Genomic DNA, 27,203 nt, shown 5'->3' with positions numbered 1-27,203 from the left:
TTTGAGCTTTGATTCAATTGGACTCATTAGATTTTAATATTTACGACTTTCTTATTACTTACTTCAAGTGATGAGTGTTATTGTATATTGATTAATTTGAAATAATTATGACAATAAAATAAAGAATTTTGAAACTTAATTAACTATAAATTATAAATTCTTTTAAATCGAATAACCAAAATTATCAACCGTAAACAGAAGTTATTTTTGTTATCTACTTGAATCTAAGATGTTGGGCTTTTTCAATGGGCCTAATATTAAGTATTTTCCAGTAACGACGTCGTATTATAACTCTCTGGCTTGGCCAAACCTCTCAACTGTCAAGTGTCAACCTTCATCCCCGCGCCGCGCCCTCATTTTCCCGCCACCTTCAGAAAAGCAAACCCTAGCAAAATCGCCACTGAAGGAGCTTCAGTCCATTCCTATGGTTCAATTCCACGAGCATATAATCACAGAGCTTCTCGAGGACTCTAATGGAGGCTTAGTAATCATCTCTTCAGGTCTAAATCTCGCTAAACTCGTTTCTTCTCTCCTCTTCCTTCACTCTCCGTCTCAAGGCACCCTTCTTTTGGTATCTCCCTCTTCTCACTCACAACTCTCTCTTAAATCTCAAATTCTTTTCTACCTCAACCGTCATCAATCTGATCCACTCACTTTCCCCTCCGAAATCTCTGCCGATCTCCCTGCTCACCACCGGCTTTCCCTTTACTCCTCCGGCTCTTCATTTTTCGTCACTCCTCGGATTCTCATTGTCGATCTTCTTACGCACAAGCTTCCCACTTCTAGTATTTCCGGGCTTATTATTCTCAATGCGCATTCTTTATCAGAAACGTCTACCGAAGCTTTCATTGTCCGAATCATTCGTTCCCATAACCGGGATGCTTATGTTCGAGTTTTTTCTGATAAGCCACATGCGATGGTTTCTGGGTTTGCCAAGGCAGAGCGGATAATGAAATGCTTGTATGTTCGGAGGTTGCATCTGTGGCCGAGGTTTCAAGTTAATGTTTCGGAGGAATTGGAGAGGAACCCACCGGATGTGGTGGATATTAGAGTGCCAATGACCAAGTACATGGTGGGGATACAAAAAGCTATTATTGAGGTTATGGATGCCTGCTTGAAGGAGATGAGGAAGACTAATAAAGTTGATGTTGAGGATTTGACTGTGGAGAATGGGTTATTCAAATCATTTGATGAAATTGTGAGGCGACAGTTGGATCCAATTTGGCATACGTTAGGGAAGAGAACGAAGCAGCTTGTGTCAGACTTGAAAACTTTGAGGAAATTATTGGATTACCTCGTTAGGTTAGTTTGAATTCAGTTTTGTTATTATTATGTTTTACGTTCCCGGATTTATTTTATTATTATGCCCATATATATATGTACACGCGTCTGTACGAGGGTGCAAAATAGTTCAATAGCTAATTTTGTTCTGAAATTAAATTATTGGTGTAATAATAATAAATGGTTTAACGTTGTTTTGATGGTGAATGTGAATCATGGAAGAATTTCCCCATATATTTAAATTCTAGCAATAAAGTGAATATTGTTTTGAAATGTTGTTTGGGTAGGTACGATGCAGTGACTTTCTTGAAGTATCTGGATACTCTGAGGGTGTCTGAGAGCTTTAGATCTGTTTGGATATTTGCAGAATCGAGCTACAAGATCTTTGACTATGCCAAGAAACGGGTGTATCGATTTGTTAGACCTGATGGTTCAAAAATAATTGAGCAGGGTAAAGGTGTGGTGGGCAAAAGGAAAAAATCGAAAGGAGATGACAATACTGAGGAAGAGGGTGAGGGCATAGATTTATGAATTTATTTTATTTATTCTCACTACATTCATTCCATGACTTCAATTCTTCAATTTATCCGTCCAGTTAGAATTCGGATCCATTAAATTTTTATTTAGTTTTTTCTCTCATTATTCTGATAGAGGTTTGCTAACTTTCATCAGGTACGACTAGTGGAATAGTTTTGAATGAAGTTTTGGAAGAGGCGCCAAAGTGGAAGGTCTTACGTGTGAGTGAGTGAGTTCCAGTTTCTGTGCAACATTTTCTGTTCGGTGGTCGTAACTACTGGTTAAAAATGTGCATTCTTTGGCTAGATTTGGCTTTTGAATCAATTCCCTTCAGAAGTCAACATTCTTCAAAATTTTATGGTTTTATGAAAGAGAATAGAAAATTAAGCTCTGTAGGATTTTCAAAGTTAATTCTTCTAATTATTTACAGGAGATTCTCGAAGAAATAGAAGAGGAAAGACAGAAGCGGCTATCTGAAGGAGAAGAGAATCTGCTAGAAAGCGATAAGGACAGCAGTGGAATCGTTCTAGTGGCATGCAAAGATGAGCGCTCATGCATGCAGCTAGAAGAATGCATTATGAACAGCCCGCAGAAGGTCATTTGACTTTTTAATTGTTTGGAGTCCTTTATTTATTGTCAGTTGAATTATATTCCCTTCAACATCCATTATGCATTTTTTTTGGATCATGCAACACAAACGATGCATTATGAACAGCTGCAGAAGGTCGTTTAGAATCTAAATGTAACAAAATGTACTATAAGTGCTTACATTCCTGATACACTCGTCTCAATATTTTTTTTTGGGAAAGACTCAAAAAATTTTTTTTTGGATGAGTTGGATGACGAATGTATTTTCTTGTGAAGGTCCTACGGGAAGAATGGGAGAATTACTTGCTAAACAAAATACAACTTCGTGACATGAAACCCCATAATAAAAAAAAGCATAAGGATCCCAAAGGTTTTGGGGTTCTTGATGGAGTTGTTCCGATGACACCTGTACAAAATGCTGAAGCTAGCAGCTTAAACAAACAAGAACGTAATGCACTATTAGCTGCAGCATCAGAAATAAGAAATCGAGCCAAAAACGATTCTGCTGTTGTGGAGGATCGACAGAATGATATGGATAGTACAGAACAGGCAACTGGAAAGAGAAAGGGAAGGAGTAGAAAAGGCGCTTCCAAGGCTAATAATTCTGTGGATAAAACACCTGTTGATAATCAGAAGGTTGCAATTGATGAACACCAGCCTGATGTTGATAATATAGGATATGCAAAGGGAAAGAAAAAACTACAGAATAAAAAAGGTTCAGTTGATGTTGGTGATTCTAATAATTCTAAGGATAAGAATGTTGGCAATCAGAAAGCACCGGTAAATGATAAAGTTGAAGCATGTGTATCAGGTTGTGAAGATCAGATGAATGAGGAAAATCCAGGGGCTTTAGATGGCTTTTCTGAAGCTAGTTGCTCGGCCCCTCCTTCAGAGCCAGGGGAAAGGAAGCCGAGAGAACAGACAAAGCTACTACCTCCAGTGCAATTTTATGCTCTTGAAAGTGATCAGCCTATCCTAGACACGCTGGAGCCTTCCATTATTATTGTGTACCATCCAGATGTAACTTTCGTGAGGCAGATAGAAGTCTATAAAGCCGAGAATCCAACTAAACATTTGAAGGTCTATTTTCTTTTCTATGATGATTCTACTGAGGTACAGAAGTTTCAGGCAAGCATTCGGAGAGAGAATAGTGCATTTGAATCTTTGATTAGACAGAAGTCGCTGATGATGATCCCAGTTGATCAGGTTATTTTTCATGAAGCCATCATTCATTTTTCAGAATATTTCTTGAATATGTTAAATGAAATTTATATTTCTCATTCGGAGTCAGATAAACTCTAACAGAGTTTCTGAAGTGTTTTTTTAATGCACTCTTTAGAAGGAGGAAGTAACCCTCACCTTTCTCTCTCTCTCTCTCTCTCTCTCTCTCTTCCAGTCTCCAATTATTTATTTTAATTTTATGGCTCTGTCTCTTATATGTGTGACCACGATTGTTTGTTTAAGCTTTTAGTTTGTTAAAATCTTGACTGGTAGAGAGTACATGCATGGCTATGACGAGTAATGTGTTTTATCTACTTCAGGTTAATCCCCTGGTGTTTTTTCTATACATTTGTCGTTCTCTTCAATAACATGGAAGGTGCTGTACTTATGTATCCCCACTTACGTGCAAATTTTTGTATTTTCGAATTGTTTCTAGAGAGGTGGTAAACAGCGGTGGAGCTTGCTGCAGCAATATGCTATCTCTGAATGCATAACTGCCCATGAAATGAATTGTTCTTCCTATATTTAGAAAGAAAAATTCATTGTATCATTTTTAAGAAGTAGTTGGTGGCCTTATTAGACATTCGATTCTGTGTTTAGTTTCTATTTCGTGTCACATCTTCTAGGTTGGTTGCCTTACATTGGATGGATTCTTTTACAGGGTTGTCTTTTACGATGTCAAATTCCATTCTTTCTTCTTCTGTTTTTTGTTGTTCTTTTTTGAAGTGGAAACAAGACTTTTCTTTGATATAATGAATGAGCCTAGTGCTCAGAGTATATGAGATGAAACATAGATAAAAACTGCATACTTGCCAAAGCAACATTCTTTCTTCTGTTTGGTATCACATTAATATCATCTTTGTCCAACGCAGAATGGGTATTGCTTAGGATTAAATTCCTCTGTAGAATCACCTGCTACAACACAGAATTCGACCAGAAAGGCTGGTGGAAGAAAGGATGCGGAGAAAGACATGCAGGTGTGTGATATTGCTTTATCTCTTCTGCTTTCTCCCATTTCTTCTATAACTTCTCCTTTGATCACTTTGTACTTCCTCAGGTTATAGTGGACATGAGGGAGTTCATGAGTAGCCTTCCAAATGTTCTCCACCAGAAAGGCATGCGCATAATTCCTATAACATTAGAAGTTGGGGATTATATTCTTTCACCCCTTATATGCGTCGAGAGAAAGAGTATTCAGGATCTCTTCATGAGCTTTGCTTCTGGACGCCTTTATCATCAAGTCGAGACAATGGTGCGATATTACAGAATACCTGTTCTCCTGATTGAGTTCTCACAAGACAAAAGCTTCTCATTTCAGGTAACTTGAGTGTATATGCATCAAGACGGTTTCTCACTTCAGTTTTGGTTTCGTGGTGGTGGTTTTGACCAACAATTTATTGTTTGCCCGTTGCAGTCTGCAAGTGATATTGGTGATGATGTTACACCAACAAATGTCATGTCTAAGCTTTCGCTGCTTGTTCTTCATTTTCCCCGTCTTCGAATACTTTGGTCTCGTAGTCTCCATGCGACTGCTGAAATATTTGCATCACTGAAGGCAAATCAAGATGAACCTGATGAAACCAAAGCTGTTAGAGTTGGGGTTCCTTCTGAGGAGGGCATTGTCGAAAACGATGTGAGGTAAGAGATGAACATCATATCAGATAAGTAACATGGTATGATTTACATAAAACAAACCTCTTATGATATCCAACTAAATTGTTTGGTGCCATTCCCATATCAGAGCGGAAAATTACAATACGTCAGCCGTGGAGTTCCTGAGGAGGCTTCCAGGTGTAACTGATTCAAATTACAGGGCAATAATGGACGGATGCAAGAGCTTAGCAGAACTCTCCCTTCTTCCTATTGAGAAGCTTGCAACATTAATGGGTAGTCAGCAAGCTGCTCGAACTCTCAGAGAATTTCTTGATGCAAAGTATCCAACTTTATTGTGATTCATTGATTGAGGCCTATTTATTTTCCCATCCGACTTCAAATTTATGAAGGAAAGAGGCTTTATTTAACCTTGATTGATGAATGCTGCCGCTGCTGCTCAGGGTTGCGTTCTTCATTTAATTTTTCACTTGCTTCTAATTGATTGATTTTTTATCTTGCTCCATTTGTGGAGTTATTGTACTTGTACCATATATATATATTTTTTCTTATTGGTCTTTAGAATTTGTAGCTTTGAATCTTCTTGTTCAGCTCTTAATTTCGATTATAATTATTTATGAAAGTTACTGGAGTCTACAATTTGTATCAGCATCAATATTCCTTTTTGGATCCATTAAAAATTTGATTACTGTAGTTTCAAGAAAGTCAGAACTTAATTCCTACAGTTTTAAAAAGTAGACTTTAGTCCTCATAGTTTGATATAATCTCATAAATAATTTTTTGTAGTTTGACAGAATTTTCATAAATTAGAGACTAAATATTCAATAATCAAATTTAATAATTATCAAATATATTCAGATTGGGAAATAGAATATTTTAAAACGTAAAAGGCAAAAAAAAAAAAAAAAAAAAATTATCGAGGAACTTTCTGAATCAAAAATAGATTTTAGTTTATGGATTATATATCAGTTATAAGGATATCTTCGGATCCATGGCGCAATGGTAGCGCGTCTGACTCCAGATCAGAAGGTTGCGTGTTCGATTCACGTTGGGTTCAATATCCCTATATTAATTTTTTTCCTCTTCGGTGAAATAAAAAGTATTTGATAATGGGACCTAATTAAAAATAGTCACTCGACCAGAATTACAAAACCTAACCTTTAGATATTCTTAAAATATGTTTCTCTAGATAATGACAGTTCCACAAATGTAGTATTAGTACTGATAATTAGAACTTTGGAATGGTTTAAAATCACATTTTTCAACTACACTTTGGATAACATTATTGCCCAAATTGCTTCAATCATCTTCACAAACTTCCCAAAAAGATCACTTCTGTCATGGCAGTATACACATACTTTTCTACTTTATGTCAACTTTCTAGCCATGACAGGTTGATGTAAAAAGAAAAAGTGTAGCCAATATATATATATATATATATAGAGAACAGCCTCTCCCTCCTCTCCCTTCATCATTGTTTTTATTTTCTTAATTTTATTTTTTAAAATTTTGTGAGTGGGCAAAAGAGGAGCTATTGGATATTTCAACTCCCCCACCATGCCAAATAAAATTTTGCCATATATATAGAGATCATCTTCATATGCAATGTCCACCATCATTCACAATTCAATTCCTTTGTTTATAACCTATTAAACAGGAGTGCAAAAATTTTGTCTTTTTAACACACCTACTCTAATCAAAATCAATATATAATAAGACTATACACTGCCTAATTAAATGGATCTCTATTTTCTTTCTATTAAAGAAATCAAGAACAATAACAAATTAAACTAAAACTATTCACTCATCTCACCTTATCGATCACAAATGAAAGAAAAAATGCAAGCTGAAAAAATACATCTTTATAATAATAATATAATGAACAATTCTATCTCCTCTTTAAAAGTATGACAAAAAGAAGATATTAGTGGATTTAACTTAAAAAAATGGAAAGAAATTAAATGGGTCTATTTTTTTTAGTTAAGGAAGTATATAATTTCTGTATTTTTGATATATATTAAACTTTTTTTTTGAATGAAATTTCAAAACCTACAATATTTTACACAAAAGAGAACCCATATATATATATATATCCCTAGACTCCATAGGTGGAGTGAGAAAAGGAAAGGATAAATAAAATTAAAGGTATTGATCATTTTGAGCAAATTAAGAAATAAAAGTAGTGGTCATGTGTGTGTTAGAAAGTCAACTTTCACCTATCAAAGCACTTGTATATCCAGCTTGCTTTGTTGGATCGTTGAATTCACATTATTATTGTTATTGTTGTTGGTCACTTCACCAACCCTATTATTCACCTCCATAATAATCTCCTCAGCTTTGTAAGTTGAATGAACACCATACACCACATAGAATAAGGTTATCAAGCACGACCATATTGCAAATCTTTGAAATGACAACATCCTCAATGTGGTCATCAGGAACACGTTAAGGAATATCGATGTTGCAGCTGGCCATGGCATGTAGGGCACCGACCACGCATCGCTTGAGTTGTGGCTTGGAAATTTGTAGTGAAAGAAGGTAATGATAAAGATCGTCGATACGCTGAAGAACAAAAGACCCGGCCACCATTGTTGGTTGAGTTTCCATGATAGGGAGAAACCGATGGCCGAACATGAAAGGAGGAGAAGGAAGAGGAGAATACGAGACGGGGGATGTTTGCTTACCATGGCGTATCGACGATAGATGGTTGCATTCGCTACTAGGTAAAACACAATGAGTGTCCCAATTGAAATCATTTCAATCACTATGTAAAGCTCAGTAAAGAGAGCAATTGAAGCTGTACAAAGTCCTATACAGACAGAAGAGAGATTTGCATTAATTACAAAGTTTGATTGAAATATAATTAACATGCATTTTGATAATTTTTACACTCATTGTACTCCTACCAACTTTGTTAACTTTTTCACAACTCAGCTTTTATTTGTATTCTTAATAATATAGTCATTGAAATGTAATTGATTATATTAAAAAATATTGACTTATTTAAAATTTTGGGAAAAAATTAATTTTTTTTCAAATATTACTTGTACTTTTTTTTTCTTTCTCTTTGGTTTAATTTGGTCTAGTTATTTTAAAATATTTATTTTTGGTCCCTACGCATTTTTAAATTTGTTTCACTTTAATAACTTTTTCATATTCATTTTGGTTAACTTTTAAACAAACATTTACCATATGTATATATATATATAATATTGATTAAAGAGCTAGTGAACAAAACAATTGCTTTCTCGAAATACAAGGACTAAATATAACGATGGTTTTGAGATTATAAAAACTAAATGAACTAAATTAAAAAGTATTGAATACTAATTAGAGACAAAAATAAAACAAAGTGGAAATGAAAGTATATAATATTTAAAAAGAAGTTATAGAGAAAGGAGTTAATAATTAATTACCCAAGAAGAGAGTGGCATTCAATGGTGTGCCGGTAGAAGGATGAACCTTGGCGAGCCAAAAAGGGACTAACCTAGCCCTCCCAATAGCGCAAAGGTATCTTGCTTGTCCCAACATAGCCACAAGAAGAGAAGCCACAATTCCTAAGCTTGCTCCACCACCTATTAAATTGCTTGCCCACTTCCAACCAATCCTTTGAAAAGCCATTGAAAATGCTGCTTTCTCTGATATCTATAAAAATTACATATAACTTACTTATTATATATATATATATTATAAAATGACCCAATTGGAGGAAGGGGAACTATTTCCTCCTAGTCACAATCCATTAACAATTAATTAGGATTATATTGTTGTCATTTATATAATCATTTGCTACCTATAATAGTTTATATTAATTGATTTTGAATTATTATTAATTACCTGATTGTAAGGGAGCATAAGTGAGAGAGACAAAGCCATGAGACAATAGAGAGCAGAAGTAATAATAACAGAACCCACTATGCCAATTGGAAGGCTTTTTGTAGGGTTTTGTATTTCTTCAGCAAGTGTTGAAGCTGAATCATAGCCTATATAGCTGAAGTAAACAATAGCTGCACCATCCAATACACCTTTAACTCCAAAAGGAGCTAATCCATCAGGCTTTACTAAATTCTTCGCACTTCCTTTGTACATCCCACAACCAATTATAAACCCAAAGAATATCACATGGAATATTGTCATTATTAGGTTTAATGTTGAACTCTCCTTTGTACTGCCCAAAAACACACCAAAAAAAGTACTTTTTTCAATTAGAATATCTATCACATGGAAAAATTATTAATTATAACAGAACCCACATACTATTAATTATATTATAAGGTGAATTATAAATGAAAAGAGAATAATAAAAACCTGTGGCAAAGACAAAGAGTGAGAAGAAGAATGAGACCCACAGCAGGAAAATCCAACATATTATAACCATTCAACAAACCATGAACTTCCACTCTCCATGCATTTGGTTCACTTTCTCCAAATGCAACACATAAATATTCTGTAAAACTTCTTGCCACTGCAGCATTTGACAACACATATTCCATTATAATGTTTGCTCCAGCAAAATATCCCACGAACTCTCCTACAGTATAAAATTATATAATATATAAAAAATCTCCACAAACTCTGAGATACCATATGTTGAAAATTTGTAATTGACATTACTAGGAATTCAACTTTGTTGATGCTCGTGACTAAAAACCATCGATAAAACTTCATCTATACCTTAAAGTTAACTATTAAATTTAAAGTACATATATTGACAGTTATAAAACGTAAATAAAAATAAAAAAGTAGGTAAATTTTTGTTAAAGTTGTGAGTTCTGGTTTTTTAGTTAGTTGACTGCCAAAAAAAAAAAAGAAAAAAACATCAAGAAAATCATTTTCACTAGTCGTTAGTGTGAAGTTGACATTATTGATTGCTGATATGACCATACCGAAAGTGAGTCTTAAGTAACTGAAAGCGCCGCCAGCAGCGGAGACATGGACGGAGAATTCGGTGTAACATAGAGAGGAAAGAAGAGCGGATATTCCAGCTATAATATAGGACAAGAAAACGGCGGGGCCGGTGACGTGGAGGGCGACAGGGCCAGTAGTGACGAAGACGCCAACACCGAGCATTCCTCCGACTCCGAGAGCGATTAAATCAAACCACTTGAGCTTCCTCTTCATGTCAGCTCCTGACCTTTGCCTAACTTGGTTAAGTTCTTGATCAGGAGTCCATGTTGCTAGCATTCTCTTTCGTAGTCGGTGAGGCGTTTGGGACAACGAGTAGAGGTAGTGGCGGAGGAAGGTGGAGAACACGGCAGTGGCCATGACGGGGGGGGGGGGAGATTTGGGGAAGAAGAAGAAGAAGAAGAGTTTAATGTGAATGGATTAAAGGGGGGCTTAAAACTTCTTCTTGATCTCTAACTATGGAGAGAAATGAAGGGTGAAAGGGTGCTTTTTAAATAAGTAAATGGGGGAGAGGATCTTGGACCTTGAGAGAATATTTGTAAATATTATGGAAAGTTATATTCTCTTTACTAATTAATAATTATTGTTTTCTTCTTCTTCTTCTTCTTCTTCTTCTTCTTCATTTTAATGAAATGTTGTTGAAATTTGGTAAATTATTCAGATTTATTTATTACCTAATTTAAATGTTTTTAAAAAGTGAAAAAACATAATAATATAATCAATTGGAAAACAACACTTTCTTGCCAGCCGCCACTTCGATTTATTTTGGGTTAAACTATAAAAATTGTTTCTATTCATTAGGGTTTTTATTTTATTTATAATAATAATAGTTATTATTATTATTATGATTATTTTAAAAAATTCTCTTTCTCTCTTAATTTGTATGTTCAAGAGATATAAAAACATACGGATAAGTGCGTCATCATCTTAGAATGCACCTAATCATTGTTCTTTTCATAACACTAGAAGAAATATGACCTTTGGTGTCGGTTGAAAAAAATGAAAATGAATGTTTAATGTCGGTTTTCAAAATGCGGATGTTTAATGTCGGTTTAAAACCGACATCAAAGAGGAAGGATTAATGTCGGTTTAAAACCGACATTAAAGCTACTTTTTATTTTATTTTTATTTTTATTTAATTAATATTTCCCTTTTACACTAGGGTTTTAATGCTTTTTCCTTTAGCCCATTAGCAGCCGCCTCCATCCCTTCCCTCTATCTCTCTCGTCTCCCCTTCTTGCATCTAATCCTCGTCCATCTTTCATCTCTTCTTCTTCCCTTTCTTCAATCTCCACCGTCGCAAAGTTCCATCTCCCTTCTCTCTCTCATTTCTCTCATCTTCCTCGTCAACTCTAACTCCTTTCATCGTCGACCATCGCAACCGTGTACTTCCATCGCCGACCATCGCAACTGTGTATTTTCCTCTACCAGTCTGTGCAGTTATCAAAGTGGTATTTAGCTTGTTCTATTCGCAAGTCTTCACGATTCTTCTTGACATCAAAGTGGTGAGTTTTTTTGTGCTTTGTTTCCCTCTCAGATCTTATTCCCACATTTCTCACTCTTTTATCTTAGACCTTTGAACAAATCTTGAGAAGAAAGATTTTGCATTGGGCGTTTCCCGTTTGAGCTTCAAGAAACTTCAGCAATGGAGATGGAGAAGAAAGAGATGGCTTCTAAATCCTCTACTCCTATATCTATTCCAGAGGCGTTCTTCCTCCACCTAATCTCCGCCCTAGGCCTAGCCCTAGCTTTCTGGATTGCTCATTACATCTTCTCCACCGATCTCATCTCCGATCCTTCTCGTACTCTCTTCTTCATTTTGGTACTTCTCTCGATTCCCTTCATTTTCATCCTTCTTTTCCAATCTACTCCCTGCAATTTTGTTTTATCTTTCTTCTTTCTCCCTCTTCAGGTCGTTCAATCTCCCATTGTGATTCTTCTTTACAGCCGATATCGTACGGACCGACACCAATGCTCGGTATAATTCTTAATATATCCGTTTATGACAAAATGAAACCTAATAATTGGTTATGAAAGCTTGGACTGTGTTCTTCGTGAATTTGCAGTACTTGAAAGCTGTGGCACGAGGATTGCTTGGGCTCCCTACTGGTTAGTTGGAGAAAACTCATTCCACTTCCCTGCTTTTGATTTTCATTCGTTTAGTTACTGTTTGATGTTCATGTAATTAAGTATTTTGAGGACTAAAATTCTGAATGCGAGATCATATACATTTAATTTTCTTAAGTACTTCTCACAATGTGTATAGCTCATTTCAAATATGGTGTCGTGAGACTTATTGGACAGGAGGAAATATTTTAATTGTGGGTATAGACTTTTTTGTTTTTGTTTATTCATATTGATGTATGGTGGTTTGGTTTTTCTTACTGAGCTTGTAATAATTGGATCTATCTTGTATTGAGATTGGTTCTTCTAGATTTGATTTTATGAATATGAATTAAAGCTTTGTGATCAATCTTCAAACTATGTTGCATAGCATCTGCTTAATGTCTGATGACGGATTAATATTTTGCAGGTAAAAGCTGGATCAGTTTTTTACAACATTTTGATATGCGATGACCCCCAGTATGCAAAGGAAGTTGTTGATGATACGTTTGCAAGAAATAAGGAGGTATATATTTCATTTACTGGAAATTTCTTTTTGGACAGTCTCAAGTAGGAGGAGCCTTTATATTTGATTTAATGACGAGTTGTCAAGATGTGAAAAAGAAAATCTAAGACGAGGAAGAAGAGACAAAAATAATAGAACAGTAGTTATGTTTGAATGATGAGTTGTCAATTCAATGTGTTCATAATTTCAGGCTGAAAAGGAAGCTTTTGAGGAAGCAGAAAAAGAAAGGAAGGCTAGGGAAGAAAAGGTGAGAAGTTTTGTTGGTTTCATTGCCCGATGACATAACACAACATGAATTCTTAATTTCTTCATTTTAATATACATTGAGTATATCTGATATAGGAGGCTCAAAGGGCTCGAGAGGAAGGTGAAAAGAGAAGAAGGGAGCGAGACTATCGTCATAGAGATAGGAGGCGGCATTATCGAAGGGTATATCTCTAGCTGAACATATCTCATCTATAATTTATCATCTACATTGCTCCCTTTTGAACTTTACTGCCACTGAAGAGGTGGGGTGATTTATTCCTTTCACTATGTCTTTCTTCTAATATCCAAGAATTTGTTAGCTTTATACCTGATTGGTTTTCCTTCATTTTTCTTTTTTGGGTGATAAGTGTTCCTTGCCTGCTTAGGTAAACAATAAACTAAACTTTCTATAGGTAATATGTATTGGATGGCGCGGGATCCTTTGCCTTGTTTCAAAGTTTTTGCAATTCATTTGAAACCAAATTTAGTGATCACAGAGCTCCTAATTAACCTATTAGTGTATTTAGTTTATTCAAAGAAGAGGTCTTTGGAGTCTGACTTAGTTACTAAAATCAATTGCTTTTACCATGTGTTGGTTATATGAGTATGTGTTGAGAGTACAAACTACTTTAGGCTGGTCGGTTATAAAAGTTCATGTCTGAGATGTGGACTATTTAGGAAATAGTGAACTCTTGTAACAAGAGGGGAAAGTGAAGATGAGTATAAAATAGTAAATACTCTAACAAAGAGGGATTTGAAATAGTAATATTGTAGTTAATTGTTCGCTATAATACTACAAGTAAATATTGTAACAACTATTATAGCTCACTTCACCCACTTAAAGATGGGGTCCAAACACCTAGAGTGTTCTTTCTCAAAGCTACTGTTGTTTCAGTTTAGCGCACATGTGCAATCGACTGATTTAGTCTAATCTTAAAATTTGAATTTGCAGGATCGACTTGACTTCGATGACTACGGCCATGTAAGTTGTCCCTCCTAACTATTGACAAAAACATTAAGATTTAAACTATTATGGTCTTAGAAGTATCAAGTAACCTCTCTCACTGTATTTGTCAGCATTATTTCTGGTATTTGTCAGCATGATTGTATTTTTTGCTTTGATTGATATGGTTGAGTTTGGTTACTGTCTCCCTTAGAACTTATTACCTTGATGGACACTTGAGTTATTCTATTCATCTATTCCATCATCAAATATTGGCAAAACGTTACTTCAGCTTGGGTTGGCACGACTTGATTTCCTTTGTTATCTGCACAAATAGGACCGTTCTTCTCTTATGTCTGGATTTCAGCTTATTATATGTTTCATTTTTTTTTCCTTTTTGGGTAATTAATTGATCTTTCGTGGGGAGAAATGAAAGAATATACTAGGCATACATAAAACATCCGTGGAACTAACTTCAGAAAAGGACTCCATCCCAATAAAAAGCTTAGATGTTTCATAAAAGATGACATATCTTACATGATAAAGAAGAGTTCCCTTCTTCTTGTATTATTAAGCTATTAGGTTAAAAGGGTTATTCTAAAATGGTGTTTTGTTCTCACAAGAAATATAGAACTTGCAGTTTGATGGTTGCGATTGATGGAGTAATTTTCAGGTCAGTTTACACATACTCTAAGATAATTGTGTTAATAGATCACTTTAAGCAGCAGCCATTAAATGGTTATGAGTAGGATGTAAATCAAAATGAATTTGCCTTCCTTTGGATCCTTTGTCAACAAATTGCTAGCCCAAAGTTGAAATCTGTCAAACTAATAATAATCCCAACTATTTCTTCTTCAAGAGAAGAGTTTTTTAGTTTTCGTCTTCAGATATAACTTTTGGTCCAGAGGAGAGTATAGTTTTCATTTTCAGATATTTTTTTAGTGTCTCTAAGCTTCAACTCTAAATAATTAAGCTGTTTCTTTCCTTCCTTAATGAGGACTTAAGTGTTCATTTTAAGTTAGCTCGGCAGACAGCTATTATTCCCTTGTCTGGACATTATATTAATCTCTGAATAGTATATGACTTAATCGTGGGAAAATTATATTGGCTTGTTTCTTGGCTAATACTTTGAAGCCACCTCATTGATTATTTTTGAATAGAATTATTGCTGAATAGAATTATTTCTGAATAGAATTATTGCTAACAAACACTGAATAGAATTATTTCTGGATTCAAATGGGGTATTATCTTCTGTACATCTAATGGTGAATAACTATCAATTACATCATGATGGTTTCATTAAATAATTTCTCTGTTGATTTGAAACCAATTCTCATGTTAACATTTTCACGAGTCTTTTGGTTCATTTCCATATTCCCTTTTGCTGAAAAATGCATGGAACTGCACTGTTGTAAAGTTCTTACAAGAAGTATGATTTCCCCATCTTTCTTTCGTGTGCTACTCATCCCTTCATACTCCTCCGATCAGGCCTTTGAGGAAGCCATTGCTGAGCTGGACACTCTGGGTGAAGAATCATACAAGGACAGTACCCTCATCATGCAACTATTGAGGGACAACCTTACTCTCTGGACTTCAGATGCGCAGGTCAGTGAACACCATCCACCCTAAAAAAAATATGAAATATAACATTTTGAAACTTAGAGATTAAATGAAAATAAGACCTCCAAACTTTAAGGTAAAATATAACATTTTGAAACCAAATACCAAATGAAAACTAAACACAATGTACCATTTTGAGGTACATTTTGAAATCTAAAGACGAAATAGAAAATTTCTCAAAAGAAACTCTCAGAATTGACAAATTGCAGCCTCTATTCCCTTTTATTAGGAGGGCATTAACATAAATGAATTATGTGGAATTGTTGCAGGACCAGTTAGATGAGTCATAGAAGGGCATCATAAGCTCGACCTGTCCTGTGCTTGTGAATGGTGGGGGGAGGAGGTGGGCTTCAAATGTCATTTACTTTATGGACTATTCTGTAATTATTTAATTCTTGTATTAGAATCTTTTTTCATGTACTATTGTAGAATGTATATATAAACATAATATTAATATTTTATTTTGTGTATTCAAATGTAAACGACAAATGTTATAGTTTCTAACATAATATGAATTTCATTGATTTGTTGGCGTGTGAAAAACATATTTATCTACATTGACCCAATGTCGGTCTATAGGACAATAATGTAACAATTAAATAAAAATAAATTTGTAAAAATGAATAAAAAAACTAGGCTTTAATGTCGGTTTTAAACCGACATATCAGAGTTCAACCAACATTAAAGAGGGCTTTAATGTCGTTTTTAAACCGACATTAAAGCCCAACCGACATTAAAGGGCTTCAATAACACCATCAAAGATGTCGGTTGAAAACTGACATTAAAGGCCTTTAATGTCGTTTTTAAACCGACATTAAAGAGGCCTTTAATGTCGTTTTTAAACCGACATTAAAGCCCAACCGACATTAAAGACCTTTAATAACGCTCACAAAGATGTCGGTTGCTAAGTGACATTAAAGGCCTTTAATGTCGGTTTTAAACCGACATTAAAGGCCAAAATTCTTGTAGAACTATGTAATATAGGATAAAATTTTCGGTTAATATATATAATTAATTTGCAACCTTTCTTTTTTATTCATTTTGTAACCGAAGAATGTGAAAATTATATAGATCATTATCATTTTTTTCTCTAGAAATTTGAGCAATTTTCAGTTTGCTTGTCTTTCTCTTCGTGTTTGAATGACTTATTTAAAAATGAATTATGCCACCATCATTTTTCTTGCTACTTTAGTTGTACTTTTGGAGAATAATAATATTATTTAAGGGTGTTTGAGCTATTTTTGAGATCATAAAATCAAATTTAAAATTGATTTTCTCTAACTTTCCCTTTTTGTACTTTTGTCCTTTTAAAAAAAAACCTCATCTTTTCTTTTCTTTTCTTGGGTTGGGAGAATACCAAGGATGCTAATAAAGAAAGTTTTAGATCACTAATAGAGTGTCAAAATTGATTCACTCTAAAATTTTAGTATGTTTTCTTTGATTTTGTTTTTGATATCGTTTTACTTGATACTATTGAAGTAAAAATTTAATAATTGTCGTAATTCTTAAAAATAATTTTTAATCTAAATATATAACTCGAGTAAACTAAACAACCCACATGTGATTTGAAAAAGAAAAAAACTAAAAGAATCTATCTCTAAAACATTCTCACATCATATCAAACAGGTCTAACATGTGGCTTTTAGAATGAAGAAATCCAAACGAAAAAAGAAAAAGGGAGGAAGTGGGGCATTGAGCATTACAACTGTTTCAATACCAACCATATATATATATATATGAATTTTTGTGTTGAGGAATCAATGTCCTATTTATATTCTTAAGCTCCTTACCAAGTAATTTCTTTATGGGGTTTAAATATATTTTGCTTTAACAAAGCCTGGATGCTTGCTTATGTCTTATGAGGATGTACACACACACACACACACAGTTCTATATATATATATATATATAGAGAGAGAGAGAGAGAGAGAGAGAGAGGCAACTATATATAAATTAAAGATTTTTGGGTCAAAAATCCCTTCTTCTTCACTCAATTGTGTAATAATGCATATTCTCTCCCCTCTCAATTTCATTAATTAATGACAAAAAGCTCACTTCCAAAGGAACCTCTCTTTTGGGGTCTTCCCTTCAAATTCTCAAAAACTTTACATGGGTGCATGCCTTGTCATAGAGAGAGAGAGAGAGAGAGAGAGAGAGAGAGGGATAGAGATGTATATATATGTTCCCTTCTGTTAATATTTGTGTGGGAAAAAATGAAGCACTTTTCCACTGACTGTACAATTATTTAGGATATATTATTACAAATTAATGACAATTAATTTGTGGACTATATCATCTATAGTTTGATTCTCTCTAGTGAATATAGAAATTTTTAATTTCTGGAGTTGTTGATTAGACTAGCTCCTAGGCTTATTAACCAACTTAATTAAAATTCGTGTTTGGGTTTAAGATATGGGTCTTTTTGACTTGTTGATTTTCTATAATTGACCTCTTCCACTTCTATTGATCTTATGACATGTTATTGATTAATTTCTACCCATCCAAATGTATTGTCAAATTAAGATGCCAAAAGAAACACACTTTTTCCACCAGACAATATATCCAAAAGACAAGCAGTACCCAATAATAAAAATGTCTGAAACCAAAATCAAACATGGTTTCTCTGTTTCACTACTTTCACTATTATTGTCTTTGATTATCTTAAATATTGTTAAAATTATTAGATATGAAAAAATTATTAAGAAGATGGGATAATATATATAGGTAGGTGCCACCAGAATAGAAGCTTCACAGTTAATTTCCTCTATTTTTATTATTATTTTGGAAAAGAAGTTTAGTGTATCCAAGAATCAAATCATTTGTCAGATGCAATTTATTGGTTAAAATTACTTGTAAAAGCATCTCGAATCTTGTCCCTATTCATTATTGCTTGTGGGTTTATTATTTTTATCATATTATGAGAGGTCAAGATTTCTTAGAACAGGTATGTGTTACTTTCCAAACTTCACAAGGTAATGTTTTCTTTATATACATATATATATATTTCTTTAATAATGTATTTAATTAGTATTAATTACTTGTCTTACTACTTTTCTAATGTTGATTTTAATTAGTCTTACCTTGTCTTGAACTGTGCACATTTGATTTTGTTTTAGAATTAATTGTGTTTATCTTTCATATATTTCTATAATTTGTTTGTATAGACATTATTGTTAAGAGACTAGAGAAAACCCTTTGAGGTATCCTCTTAAACTAATATTTGTATTATCAATTTAATCTGTTGACTTTGGTAAGTATACCAATTTATACCATCACTTACCTGTGTGAAATTTATAATTGTAATGTTTAAATTCTTAAGTTTTCATAAATTAATCAATTTAATGTTGAAACCAACATTTGAATAATTCTACACATTAGAGAATTAAAACCAACATTTGAATAATTCTACACATCAAAGAATTAATCTATGAATAATTAATTTCTTAAGGTTTAATGAAGGATCTAAATTGATTGGTTTATGAAAATGAGTAGATTAATTGATTCAAATTATAAGTTTTACATAATATTGATCAAACCAAAATTGGAAATTTGGAGGAGAGTATATAAATTGATATACACATAAGTTTGAAGGTTGCATGTTTGTCTTAAAGTTATTTTTATTTCTTTGTGAGATATCACAAGTTGTAACATCCATAACTTTTAACAATTTTATTCTTTTTAAAGCTATTCTAAAAGGAAAAAAAGAAAAAAAAAACTTTTACGAATGATTCAAAAGAAAAAAGAGTGAAACCTATGTATGCTATGATTAATCAACAATGTATAAATTCATTTCTACCCACATGAAAATAATAATAAAAAAATTCATGATTGAAACCCTAATGTCTAACAAAAGAACATGAAAGGAAATTATTGGGTACCATAGTTCTAAGTTGGAATAAAAAAGTGGAGACTAGCTTAGCTTCTGCAAAATATAGAGATAGTATTGGATTCATTCTCATCCACTATATAAGGAATCATAGCATTTTAATTTCCCAAAGGTTATAATCTATAGGATTATACTTATTTTTGTCACACCCCTAACATTTGATATATTTTTAGAAATGGTTGTCCAAAGATTTTAAACAATATCGAAGGAAGATAATACATTTTTGTCTTTAAGTTTTGAGTCTAATTTTCATTTGGTTCAATTCATATATAGATTATAAAATGTTACACTATATTATCATCGAGTATTGAGTTTAATTTCTATTTGGTTCTTAGGTTTCATTTTTGCAATTTTTACATTTTTGAGTTTAATTTTTATAATAATTTTTAGTGTTTAGGTTTCGATATTTTACACACTTATACCCTCAAATTTTTGCTAACATTGTTCATTTGGGTAATTTACATTAATTTTTAGTTAACTAAATTAAAATAATTATGGTGTGAAAACATTAAGGGCTTTTGAGTGTAGTTAATCAACAATACTACTAAATACTAAATATAAACATCAAAGTGAGGGTAAGTAACAATTGAAATAGGACTTTTATTATCGAGTTTCTGTAATTAAGAGCAAATTTATCAATTTAAGTTCTTTTGAGTTGGATCGATGATTAACAAAGTATTAAAATAGAAAGTCTTCGAACTCCACAATATCCTTTAATACTAGAATAATCCCAACTTTTACTTGTTGGATCTTCAACGATTTTTTTTTTTCAAGAGCTCACAAGTAAGAGCGTTAAAATATTGATATACTTAATTTCTTTTTAATTTTTAACCCATCCATTCCTATTTTTGGGTTGGTAGGTGATTTAATTTTAACCGATTTGAACGATAAGAAACATTTAAACATTATAAAATTAGAAAGTGATGATGAGTACGTGTGTGGATGGATTTAAAGCACTGAAGAATGAATGTATATGTAGTTGAGTGTTATTACATTTGAGTGGTGATTTTTTTGGGTTTCTTTTTCTTTTTTGGTAGATGCTAAGCTATAACCCCACGATTTCAAAGGCAAATAATCATTGCAATATGTGCCATATTGTGAGGTGAGGTTAGGCTCATATTATACATCAATAAAATGAAAAAAGAAAAAAAGAAATATTTATAAGCTTTTTTCACATGGTTTAACCATAAAAAGAAAGAATGGGATGGTGGAAAACACTTAGAAGATCAACAAATGTTGGAAGATAATCAAGACGACTAACTTGTACTACTTGACTTCTCGTAAAATCATGACATTCTCGTGTCACAATTGTTATATATATGTGTGTTAAAACATATGTTTATGCATTGCATGAAGCAAAATTAGTATATAAGTTTATCCTAAACACGTCCATTTTGATCGAGGAGTAGCACTTTCTATTAAAGGGCTGGTTTTGTGTATATTGCCAAGAGATCACATCTTGGGTAGAGGATTTCATTCTTTTTCTTTTAAAATTAAATAGGAAAAGAAAAGAAATAATTGGTGCTGTTGAGAAATAATCATGAAAAAGAGAACAGAGACAAAATACAATAATCTTTGTCTAATTAATTATCAATTTCGTAGTTTGACTAATTGATGAAATTTCATTATGAATACATAATACAATAACAATAACAATATTAATAATCAAAAACATAATAATGAATAATGGCTGACTTTGGTTTCAATAATAATATAATCCCAACAAAATCTTTTATGGACCAAACTATTTGTCGGAAAAGTTGTACAGTTTCTAATGTTAAAACTTACCCTAATTACTATCAATCATTTTCCTTCCCAACTTCATATTAATCCACATCAAAACACAAATAAATAAATTACAACCTAGGTTTTGAGGTCGAACCCATGTCACATGTCTAATGTATTTTCCGAATCAATTTAGCCTTGAAACTTTATCTAGAGCATTTTGGTATATTTACTACACCTATACCCCATGACTTTCATCAAACAAAATTTTTACTATTATCATCTTTAGAAGGTCAAACTATTTTTTCCAACATAAACTATTGTTCGAAACATATGTGAAAACTAACTTGTTTAAAAAATTACAAACAAAAAAAAAAAAAAAAAAGAAAAAAAAGAAAAACAAATTATTCAAATTTAATTTGAAGGTTTTCTTTTTTGGTTTTATTATAAATTATTAATAACTATTCTAGATAACCATGGTCCCATTATTTCTTTACTCTATTCGATCCATAGTTCATTGGAAAATTAATTCAACCATTCATAATTACGATACAATTTTTCCTATCAATTTTTATAAGAAAGTCAAATTTGATTTGATTAAAAATGAGGTAAAAATTGTTTGAACATCGTTAAATTTTAAAGCATAACTAATACGTATGTTGGAATTCAAAAAATTATATCTATAATTCTAACCAAAATTACCGTGATTATTAACTTCTTGATATAAACATCATATGATTAGTCTTTTTTAAATTTTGAGTTTGATTTAAATTTTGTCCTTACTTTCAAAATATTACACGTGAGATTTGAGTTTTGTTTTAACTGTCAATATTGCATAAAGAAAAGAAAAGAAGTAGTTGTTGGTTTTTTGGAAAAATGAGATGTAAAAAAATAATTGTGGATTTAGAATCTTGAAGGGTAATATATAAATCACAGAGTGTGGGCATATTGATGATCAGAGAATAAGAAAGAAAAAGAAAGTTTCTTTTGAGTTTGATTGGTGGGTTAAGCAATTGGGTCTCTCAACAGGATATGATCACATCAGAGTGCCCAAAAACTTTGGCTTTTTCTATATTATTATTATTATTATTATTATTATTATTATTATTATTATTATTATTATTATTATTATTATTATTATTATTATTTTTCCAAGTTTTTGTGTCAAGTGGGTCATTAAATTTCAATTTTTATTCATTCACCTCATTATTATTCCTCCATAATTAGTGAAAATGTTTATGACCCATTATCTACTTCTACTCATTTTTCTTTAAGGGGTTTTTATGATCAATTATAGTAATTTATTTTATTATTTTTTGTTTTTATGATTGAAAAACATAATTATTTTCTAAAAAAAACAATTTTGTATATTCTTTTCAAATATATAACAAAATAATTGAAATTAACAAGTTTTATACATTTGCATCTCATAAATATTCTTGTTTTCTTTCTAAATTTATCTATTAGGGTTTAGTTAATTTAATTTATCAATATATTAATGAAATTTCGTGTATCTAATATCTAATATTTAGGTTTGGTCATATTTGTATCTTTTTTGTTTTATTAATGAATATGTTATATGTTAATAAGAGTTTAATTCAACCGAATTTGGTGATTGTAATCTCAAATGAATATTAACAATATTAACCTTTGCAAATTATTTGATTGATCATAACCCTTAAAAGTATAGTTTAATTTGAAAGCAAAAGCAGAAGATATATAGTTTTCAAAATGAAGAATCTCCCCCCATATACATCTCTCTCTCTATATATATATGGCAAAATCAGAAAAAGAAAATTGATAGAAGGAATATTTTTAGAGAGATATTTCATTTATCTTCACTTTATTATGGTTTGTAGGAAGAAAAGAGGAAGGTATCAATCAATCAACATTTTGAGTAATGAATTTATAATAATAATAATAATTATTATTATATGATGAACAATTGATCTCCACATATTCTAATTGGTTAGTTTTTCTTTTAAACAATAATTAAAAGGACATGGAATATTATCAATAATAATGAACAAAACAAAGGTATGGAATTGAGACAGAACTAGAGAGAATTATTATTATTATTATTATTTCTCTTCCAACGTTATAATATTTCAACTAATATCAAATATGTCTTTGAAATTTCAGTTTTATATTTAATAGTGCTTCAATTGAAGAAAAAAAAAAGGATACAATATTAAATCCATAGATTTTTGATATATCTTGTGGGTGTCTAAGGCTTGTTAATTAAAATATCTCAAACTTAGTAATTTAATTAACATAGTTAAAATTAAATAAATTAGATAAATAAAGATAAATATGTATAAAACTAGAATACAATCTCTCTTTATAGCCTCTCTCTAGGGTCTTACTAGCTACTACTTTGATAATATATAATTAATGTATATCAATAGGACCGTAATGATTATTAATGTATTTAATTAAGATTTAAAAGAAAAAAAATAAAAGTAAATCTAGCAAAAGGTTTGACATTACAGTATCAAATATATATACTAATTTCCCCCACTCTCTAAATTCATCAAAGGATCCTAAGGTTTAAGCATTTAGGGTAATATTCTTTTCTCACAACCAAAACCCATAGAAATATTTTCTTTTCCTTTACCACAATCACCATCGTATTAATTATTAATACAAACAAAAACAACACATCTTAAATTAGTATATTACAACTAAACTAAACAATAAACATTTATGTAATCAAATAACGTTTAAGAAAACTCAAATAGTATCGATTCTTTTTTTTTTTTTCAAAAATTAATTTTGGTTTGAACAAGAAATGATTTAGTATTTAGACTTTGGATTTGTAGCGATGTCTTGTTCTTATATTTTAAATTTATATTACGTAACAATATTTGTACTTATCGTGAAGAGCTTCCAATCAAACTTCTAATTTATCTATTTTCGTTATGTAACAAATTAGTTCTTATAATTTAAAATTAAACTTGACCCATTATTCGTTCATTAGTTTCCCAATCTATATGTGTATTAAAAAAAGTTTTCTACTTATTTTCATGATCAACTATAAATTTATATATCTATATGTGTGTGTGTGATAATTTAAGTAATTTTAAAATTAGAGGTCGGCCTTTGATTAATGGAAAAGACAAAAGCAAAGGGCAGAAAAGGTAGAGAGAAAAGAATTTTAGAAATCCCACACTTAGCTTTGCAAAAATCTCTATTGATATTATTATTAATAATTAATTTTAATTTAATTTGTTCTCCTCTGAATAATGCTCTTCATGAGTCAATGTGAAGATCCCACTTTTAGCTTTGGAAATCTTTGTATACATCTATCTATATAATTATATAATTTAACAAATAAAATCTCAACTTAATTATTTTGTTTTCTTTTAATTACTCAAATATTGGTTTTAAGTCAAGTGGGATGGTGCTATTTTTCTTAATTATTATTGGCTTTTTAGTGGAGAGAATTCATTCAATAAACATTCCTAATTAATTAATTAATTAATTAATTAATTAATTAATTATATGTAGCACTTTTAACACAAGAAGTGAGACCAAATTGTGTGATAATCCATTTTATATTTGAGACCACATCCCATATATATAAAGATAATTAGTTGGTATATATCATAAAACAAATTAATTAGATTGGACTATCCTTTTTTCTTTGAATTTTTTTTTACCATAATTTTCATCCTTCAAAAACTAGTGTTTTAGTGATTTTAAAATTTAATCATCAAACAGTTTTCAATTTTTAAATTTATATATACGTTAAAGTTAAAAAGGATATATGTTTCGAAAATGCGGATGTCTTATAACTCTTATAATATCATAGATAAATAAATGGTCTTGGAGTGTATCAACATCTTATTTGAGTATTTTTCCACAAAAACTTTAACATTTAGAAATGATTTAATCTATTTTCAGTAAAATTTTCAATAGCCTATGTATGTTCATCGAGGACTTGTCCATATTAATTTTTTTTTTAAAATATATTATCGACACTATAGTTAGAAAATGGATATAATTTATATATTATATGTACGAACACCGCTCACTTCAAAATCATCGGTTCAAAAAATAGAACAATTACTAATAAAATCATTTTGTAATAAACTATGGAAGAGATAATGTACATAAAAAACTCACGTTTTTATTTTCCAAAACCAACATCAAAGAATCAAACTGTCATCGTTTATATAAAATGCCAACTAACATCTAAAGCAACAATTGTTGTAGTGATCAAACTCTAAGCTTAGCAAACATATAGGTTCTGTATTGTTATTAAACTTGTTAGCAAACAATTTTTTCTTCCTTTTAAGCCAATGAGAGAATAGTACTAGTTGGCACCATAAAACCAGGTTCATTTCTCTAACCTCAAATTGTGATTTTAGAAGCAAAACTTTTGATCGAATAAGGGTTATGTATACTCTTAAAAACAGCATATATCATCTGAAGAGAAGAGAGTTTGATGAGCAACACAACAACACAACAACACAAGTACAACACAACTCATGGGGAAGCTTAAATTAAAAAGGAAGAAAAGAATTTGTATTAAGGGGACTTTTATGGCACTAATAATAGCTTTAGTGAAAGCTAATCCTTAAATAAATGAAAAGATTAGTAACTTTACCCAATGTAAAGCAAAAGATAATCTTTATAATTAAAAGAATTCCCATTTGGGAAAGGCTAACTTACAAAATGGGAAGAGGGGTCTTCAACACAAAAGAAAAATGAAGTGGAAGAATTCAAAAACAAAAACAAAAACATTTAAGTAAAATAAGTGGAAGAAAATGGGTCGGTTTAGCATTTTTAATATCCATATTCCAATCCTTTTTAATTACTCAAAGATAATTAATTTGAGCTTTGTTTTACTAAGTTTTTTAGTCTTCCAATTTTGTATAAAAAAAAATTGTAAAAAGTACATTCCTTTTGTCAAATAATTCATTAAAAATTTACTTTAAAAAACTAATTAACATTAGTCTTTTTGCTTTTTTTTTTTTAAAGGTAAAATTTAGGCTCAAATAGAATATATGATAGTTGGAATATTTGAAAGTATGTTTAGAGATAAAAAAAACAAAGATGGAAAGTTTAGGGAATAAAATAAGATTTAAATTATACATATCTTCATGTACAATATTCAAAATTATTTTTCTAATACATTGAATGATTAACACAAGATTAATATAAGCAATTAATTATTAAGAAGATAATTTTGTTCTTGTTTGTAAAGTGTTTTTGGATTGAATGTATAAAAACCCACACTTATGGATCACCAAAAGGATTTGAAAAGGTTTTGGTGGGTATGAGATTCTTAATTAAATTTTGTTGTGGGCTTCAAATTTATTGGCAAATTATTAACTCTAATGTATCTGTGGGTCCAAATTAATATATACATATACTCCATTTGGATGCCTAAGAACCAAATCTTCACATAAATTTATATAAATCCACTTTACAACCTATATATGTTTGTTTAATATCAATGATATTATAAATTAACTTAAATTAAAATTAGAGATTTTAACTACTATACCCTAAACGAGGTGCCTTGTTATCGAACTTAATGTTGCCAAAATTTTCATAAATGTTCTAATGTGCTTCAATTTTACACAAAATGTTAAGCCCAAAAGACCAAACTAATAATTGAAGGAGATGACGAATTATTATTTTTTTTTTATTGAAAACTTGAACGGATAAATGGACAGAAAAAGGATGAAAGATACTAGATAGGAGATGACCGGAAAAATAAATATTAATCGAAATTTGAATCAAATCGGACGGAATCGGGCGAAAGATAACATAAAGTGAAAAAAATGGTGAAAGACACAAGTAGTAAACCTTTGTTGAATGTGCAATTTAAGACAAAAATGTTACTTTTGTGGAAAATATTCAATATATTATTACTAAATTTGGCTAAAATATATGTATCATAATTAATTTGCATATAATATAATAAATTCATGTATGGAGAAGGTCTGCAGAAATCTAAGAGAAGAGCTGTGGGCTTTACTTGGGCCCAATGGGCCAATAGATTGGGCTTGGATTCATCA

General features: G+C 31.4%; 2 protein-coding genes, 1 long non-coding RNA gene and 1 other non-coding gene across 4 annotated transcripts; 3 read left to right on the top strand and 1 right to left on the bottom strand.

Moving 5' to 3' along the window:
• Positions 1–319: 319 nt before the first annotated feature.
• LOC103503479 (DNA repair endonuclease UVH1) lies at positions 320–5,865 on the top strand. The gene is made up of 9 exons (XM_008467672.3): positions 320–1,302; positions 1,569–1,792; positions 1,954–2,018; positions 2,228–2,392; positions 2,662–3,591; positions 4,479–4,583; positions 4,664–4,924; positions 5,021–5,244; positions 5,348–5,865. The coding sequence occupies exons 1-9, from the start codon at positions 425–427 to the stop codon at positions 5,556–5,558; spliced, it is 3,063 nt and encodes a 1,020-aa protein (XP_008465894.3). The 5' UTR covers positions 320–424; the 3' UTR covers positions 5,559–5,865.
• Positions 5,866–6,202: 337 nt separating this feature from the next.
• TRNAW-CCA (transfer RNA tryptophan (anticodon CCA)) lies at positions 6,203–6,274 on the top strand. Its single transcript has one exon. It is a non-coding gene; the product is annotated as a tRNA-Trp (tRNA).
• Positions 6,275–7,159: 885 nt separating this feature from the next.
• Positions 7,160–10,577, bottom strand: LOC103503480 (cationic amino acid transporter 6, chloroplastic-like). Its single transcript, XM_051083462.1, has 5 exons — positions 10,104–10,577; positions 9,526–9,748; positions 9,055–9,385; positions 8,634–8,862; positions 7,160–8,026 (listed from the first exon to the last, which is right to left on the bottom strand). The coding sequence occupies exons 1-5, from the start codon at positions 10,480–10,482 to the stop codon at positions 7,437–7,439; spliced, it is 1,752 nt and encodes a 583-aa protein (XP_050939419.1). The 5' UTR covers positions 10,483–10,577; the 3' UTR covers positions 7,160–7,436.
• Positions 10,578–12,631: 2,054 nt separating this feature from the next.
• On the top strand, positions 12,632–13,244 carry LOC127149007 (uncharacterized). The gene is made up of 3 exons (XR_007820178.1): positions 12,632–12,751; positions 12,942–12,998; positions 13,094–13,244. It is a non-coding gene; the product is annotated as an uncharacterized LOC127149007 (long non-coding RNA).
• Positions 13,245–27,203: the final 13,959 nt, after the last annotated feature.

The sequence above is a fragment of the Cucumis melo genome, chromosome 4 (assembly GCF_025177605.1).
Source record: "Cucumis melo cultivar AY chromosome 4, USDA_Cmelo_AY_1.0, whole genome shotgun sequence".
In the NCBI taxonomy this organism is placed as follows: domain Eukaryota; kingdom Viridiplantae; phylum Streptophyta; class Magnoliopsida; order Cucurbitales; family Cucurbitaceae; genus Cucumis; species Cucumis melo.
This window is presented reverse-complemented; position numbering and strand designations above follow the sequence as displayed.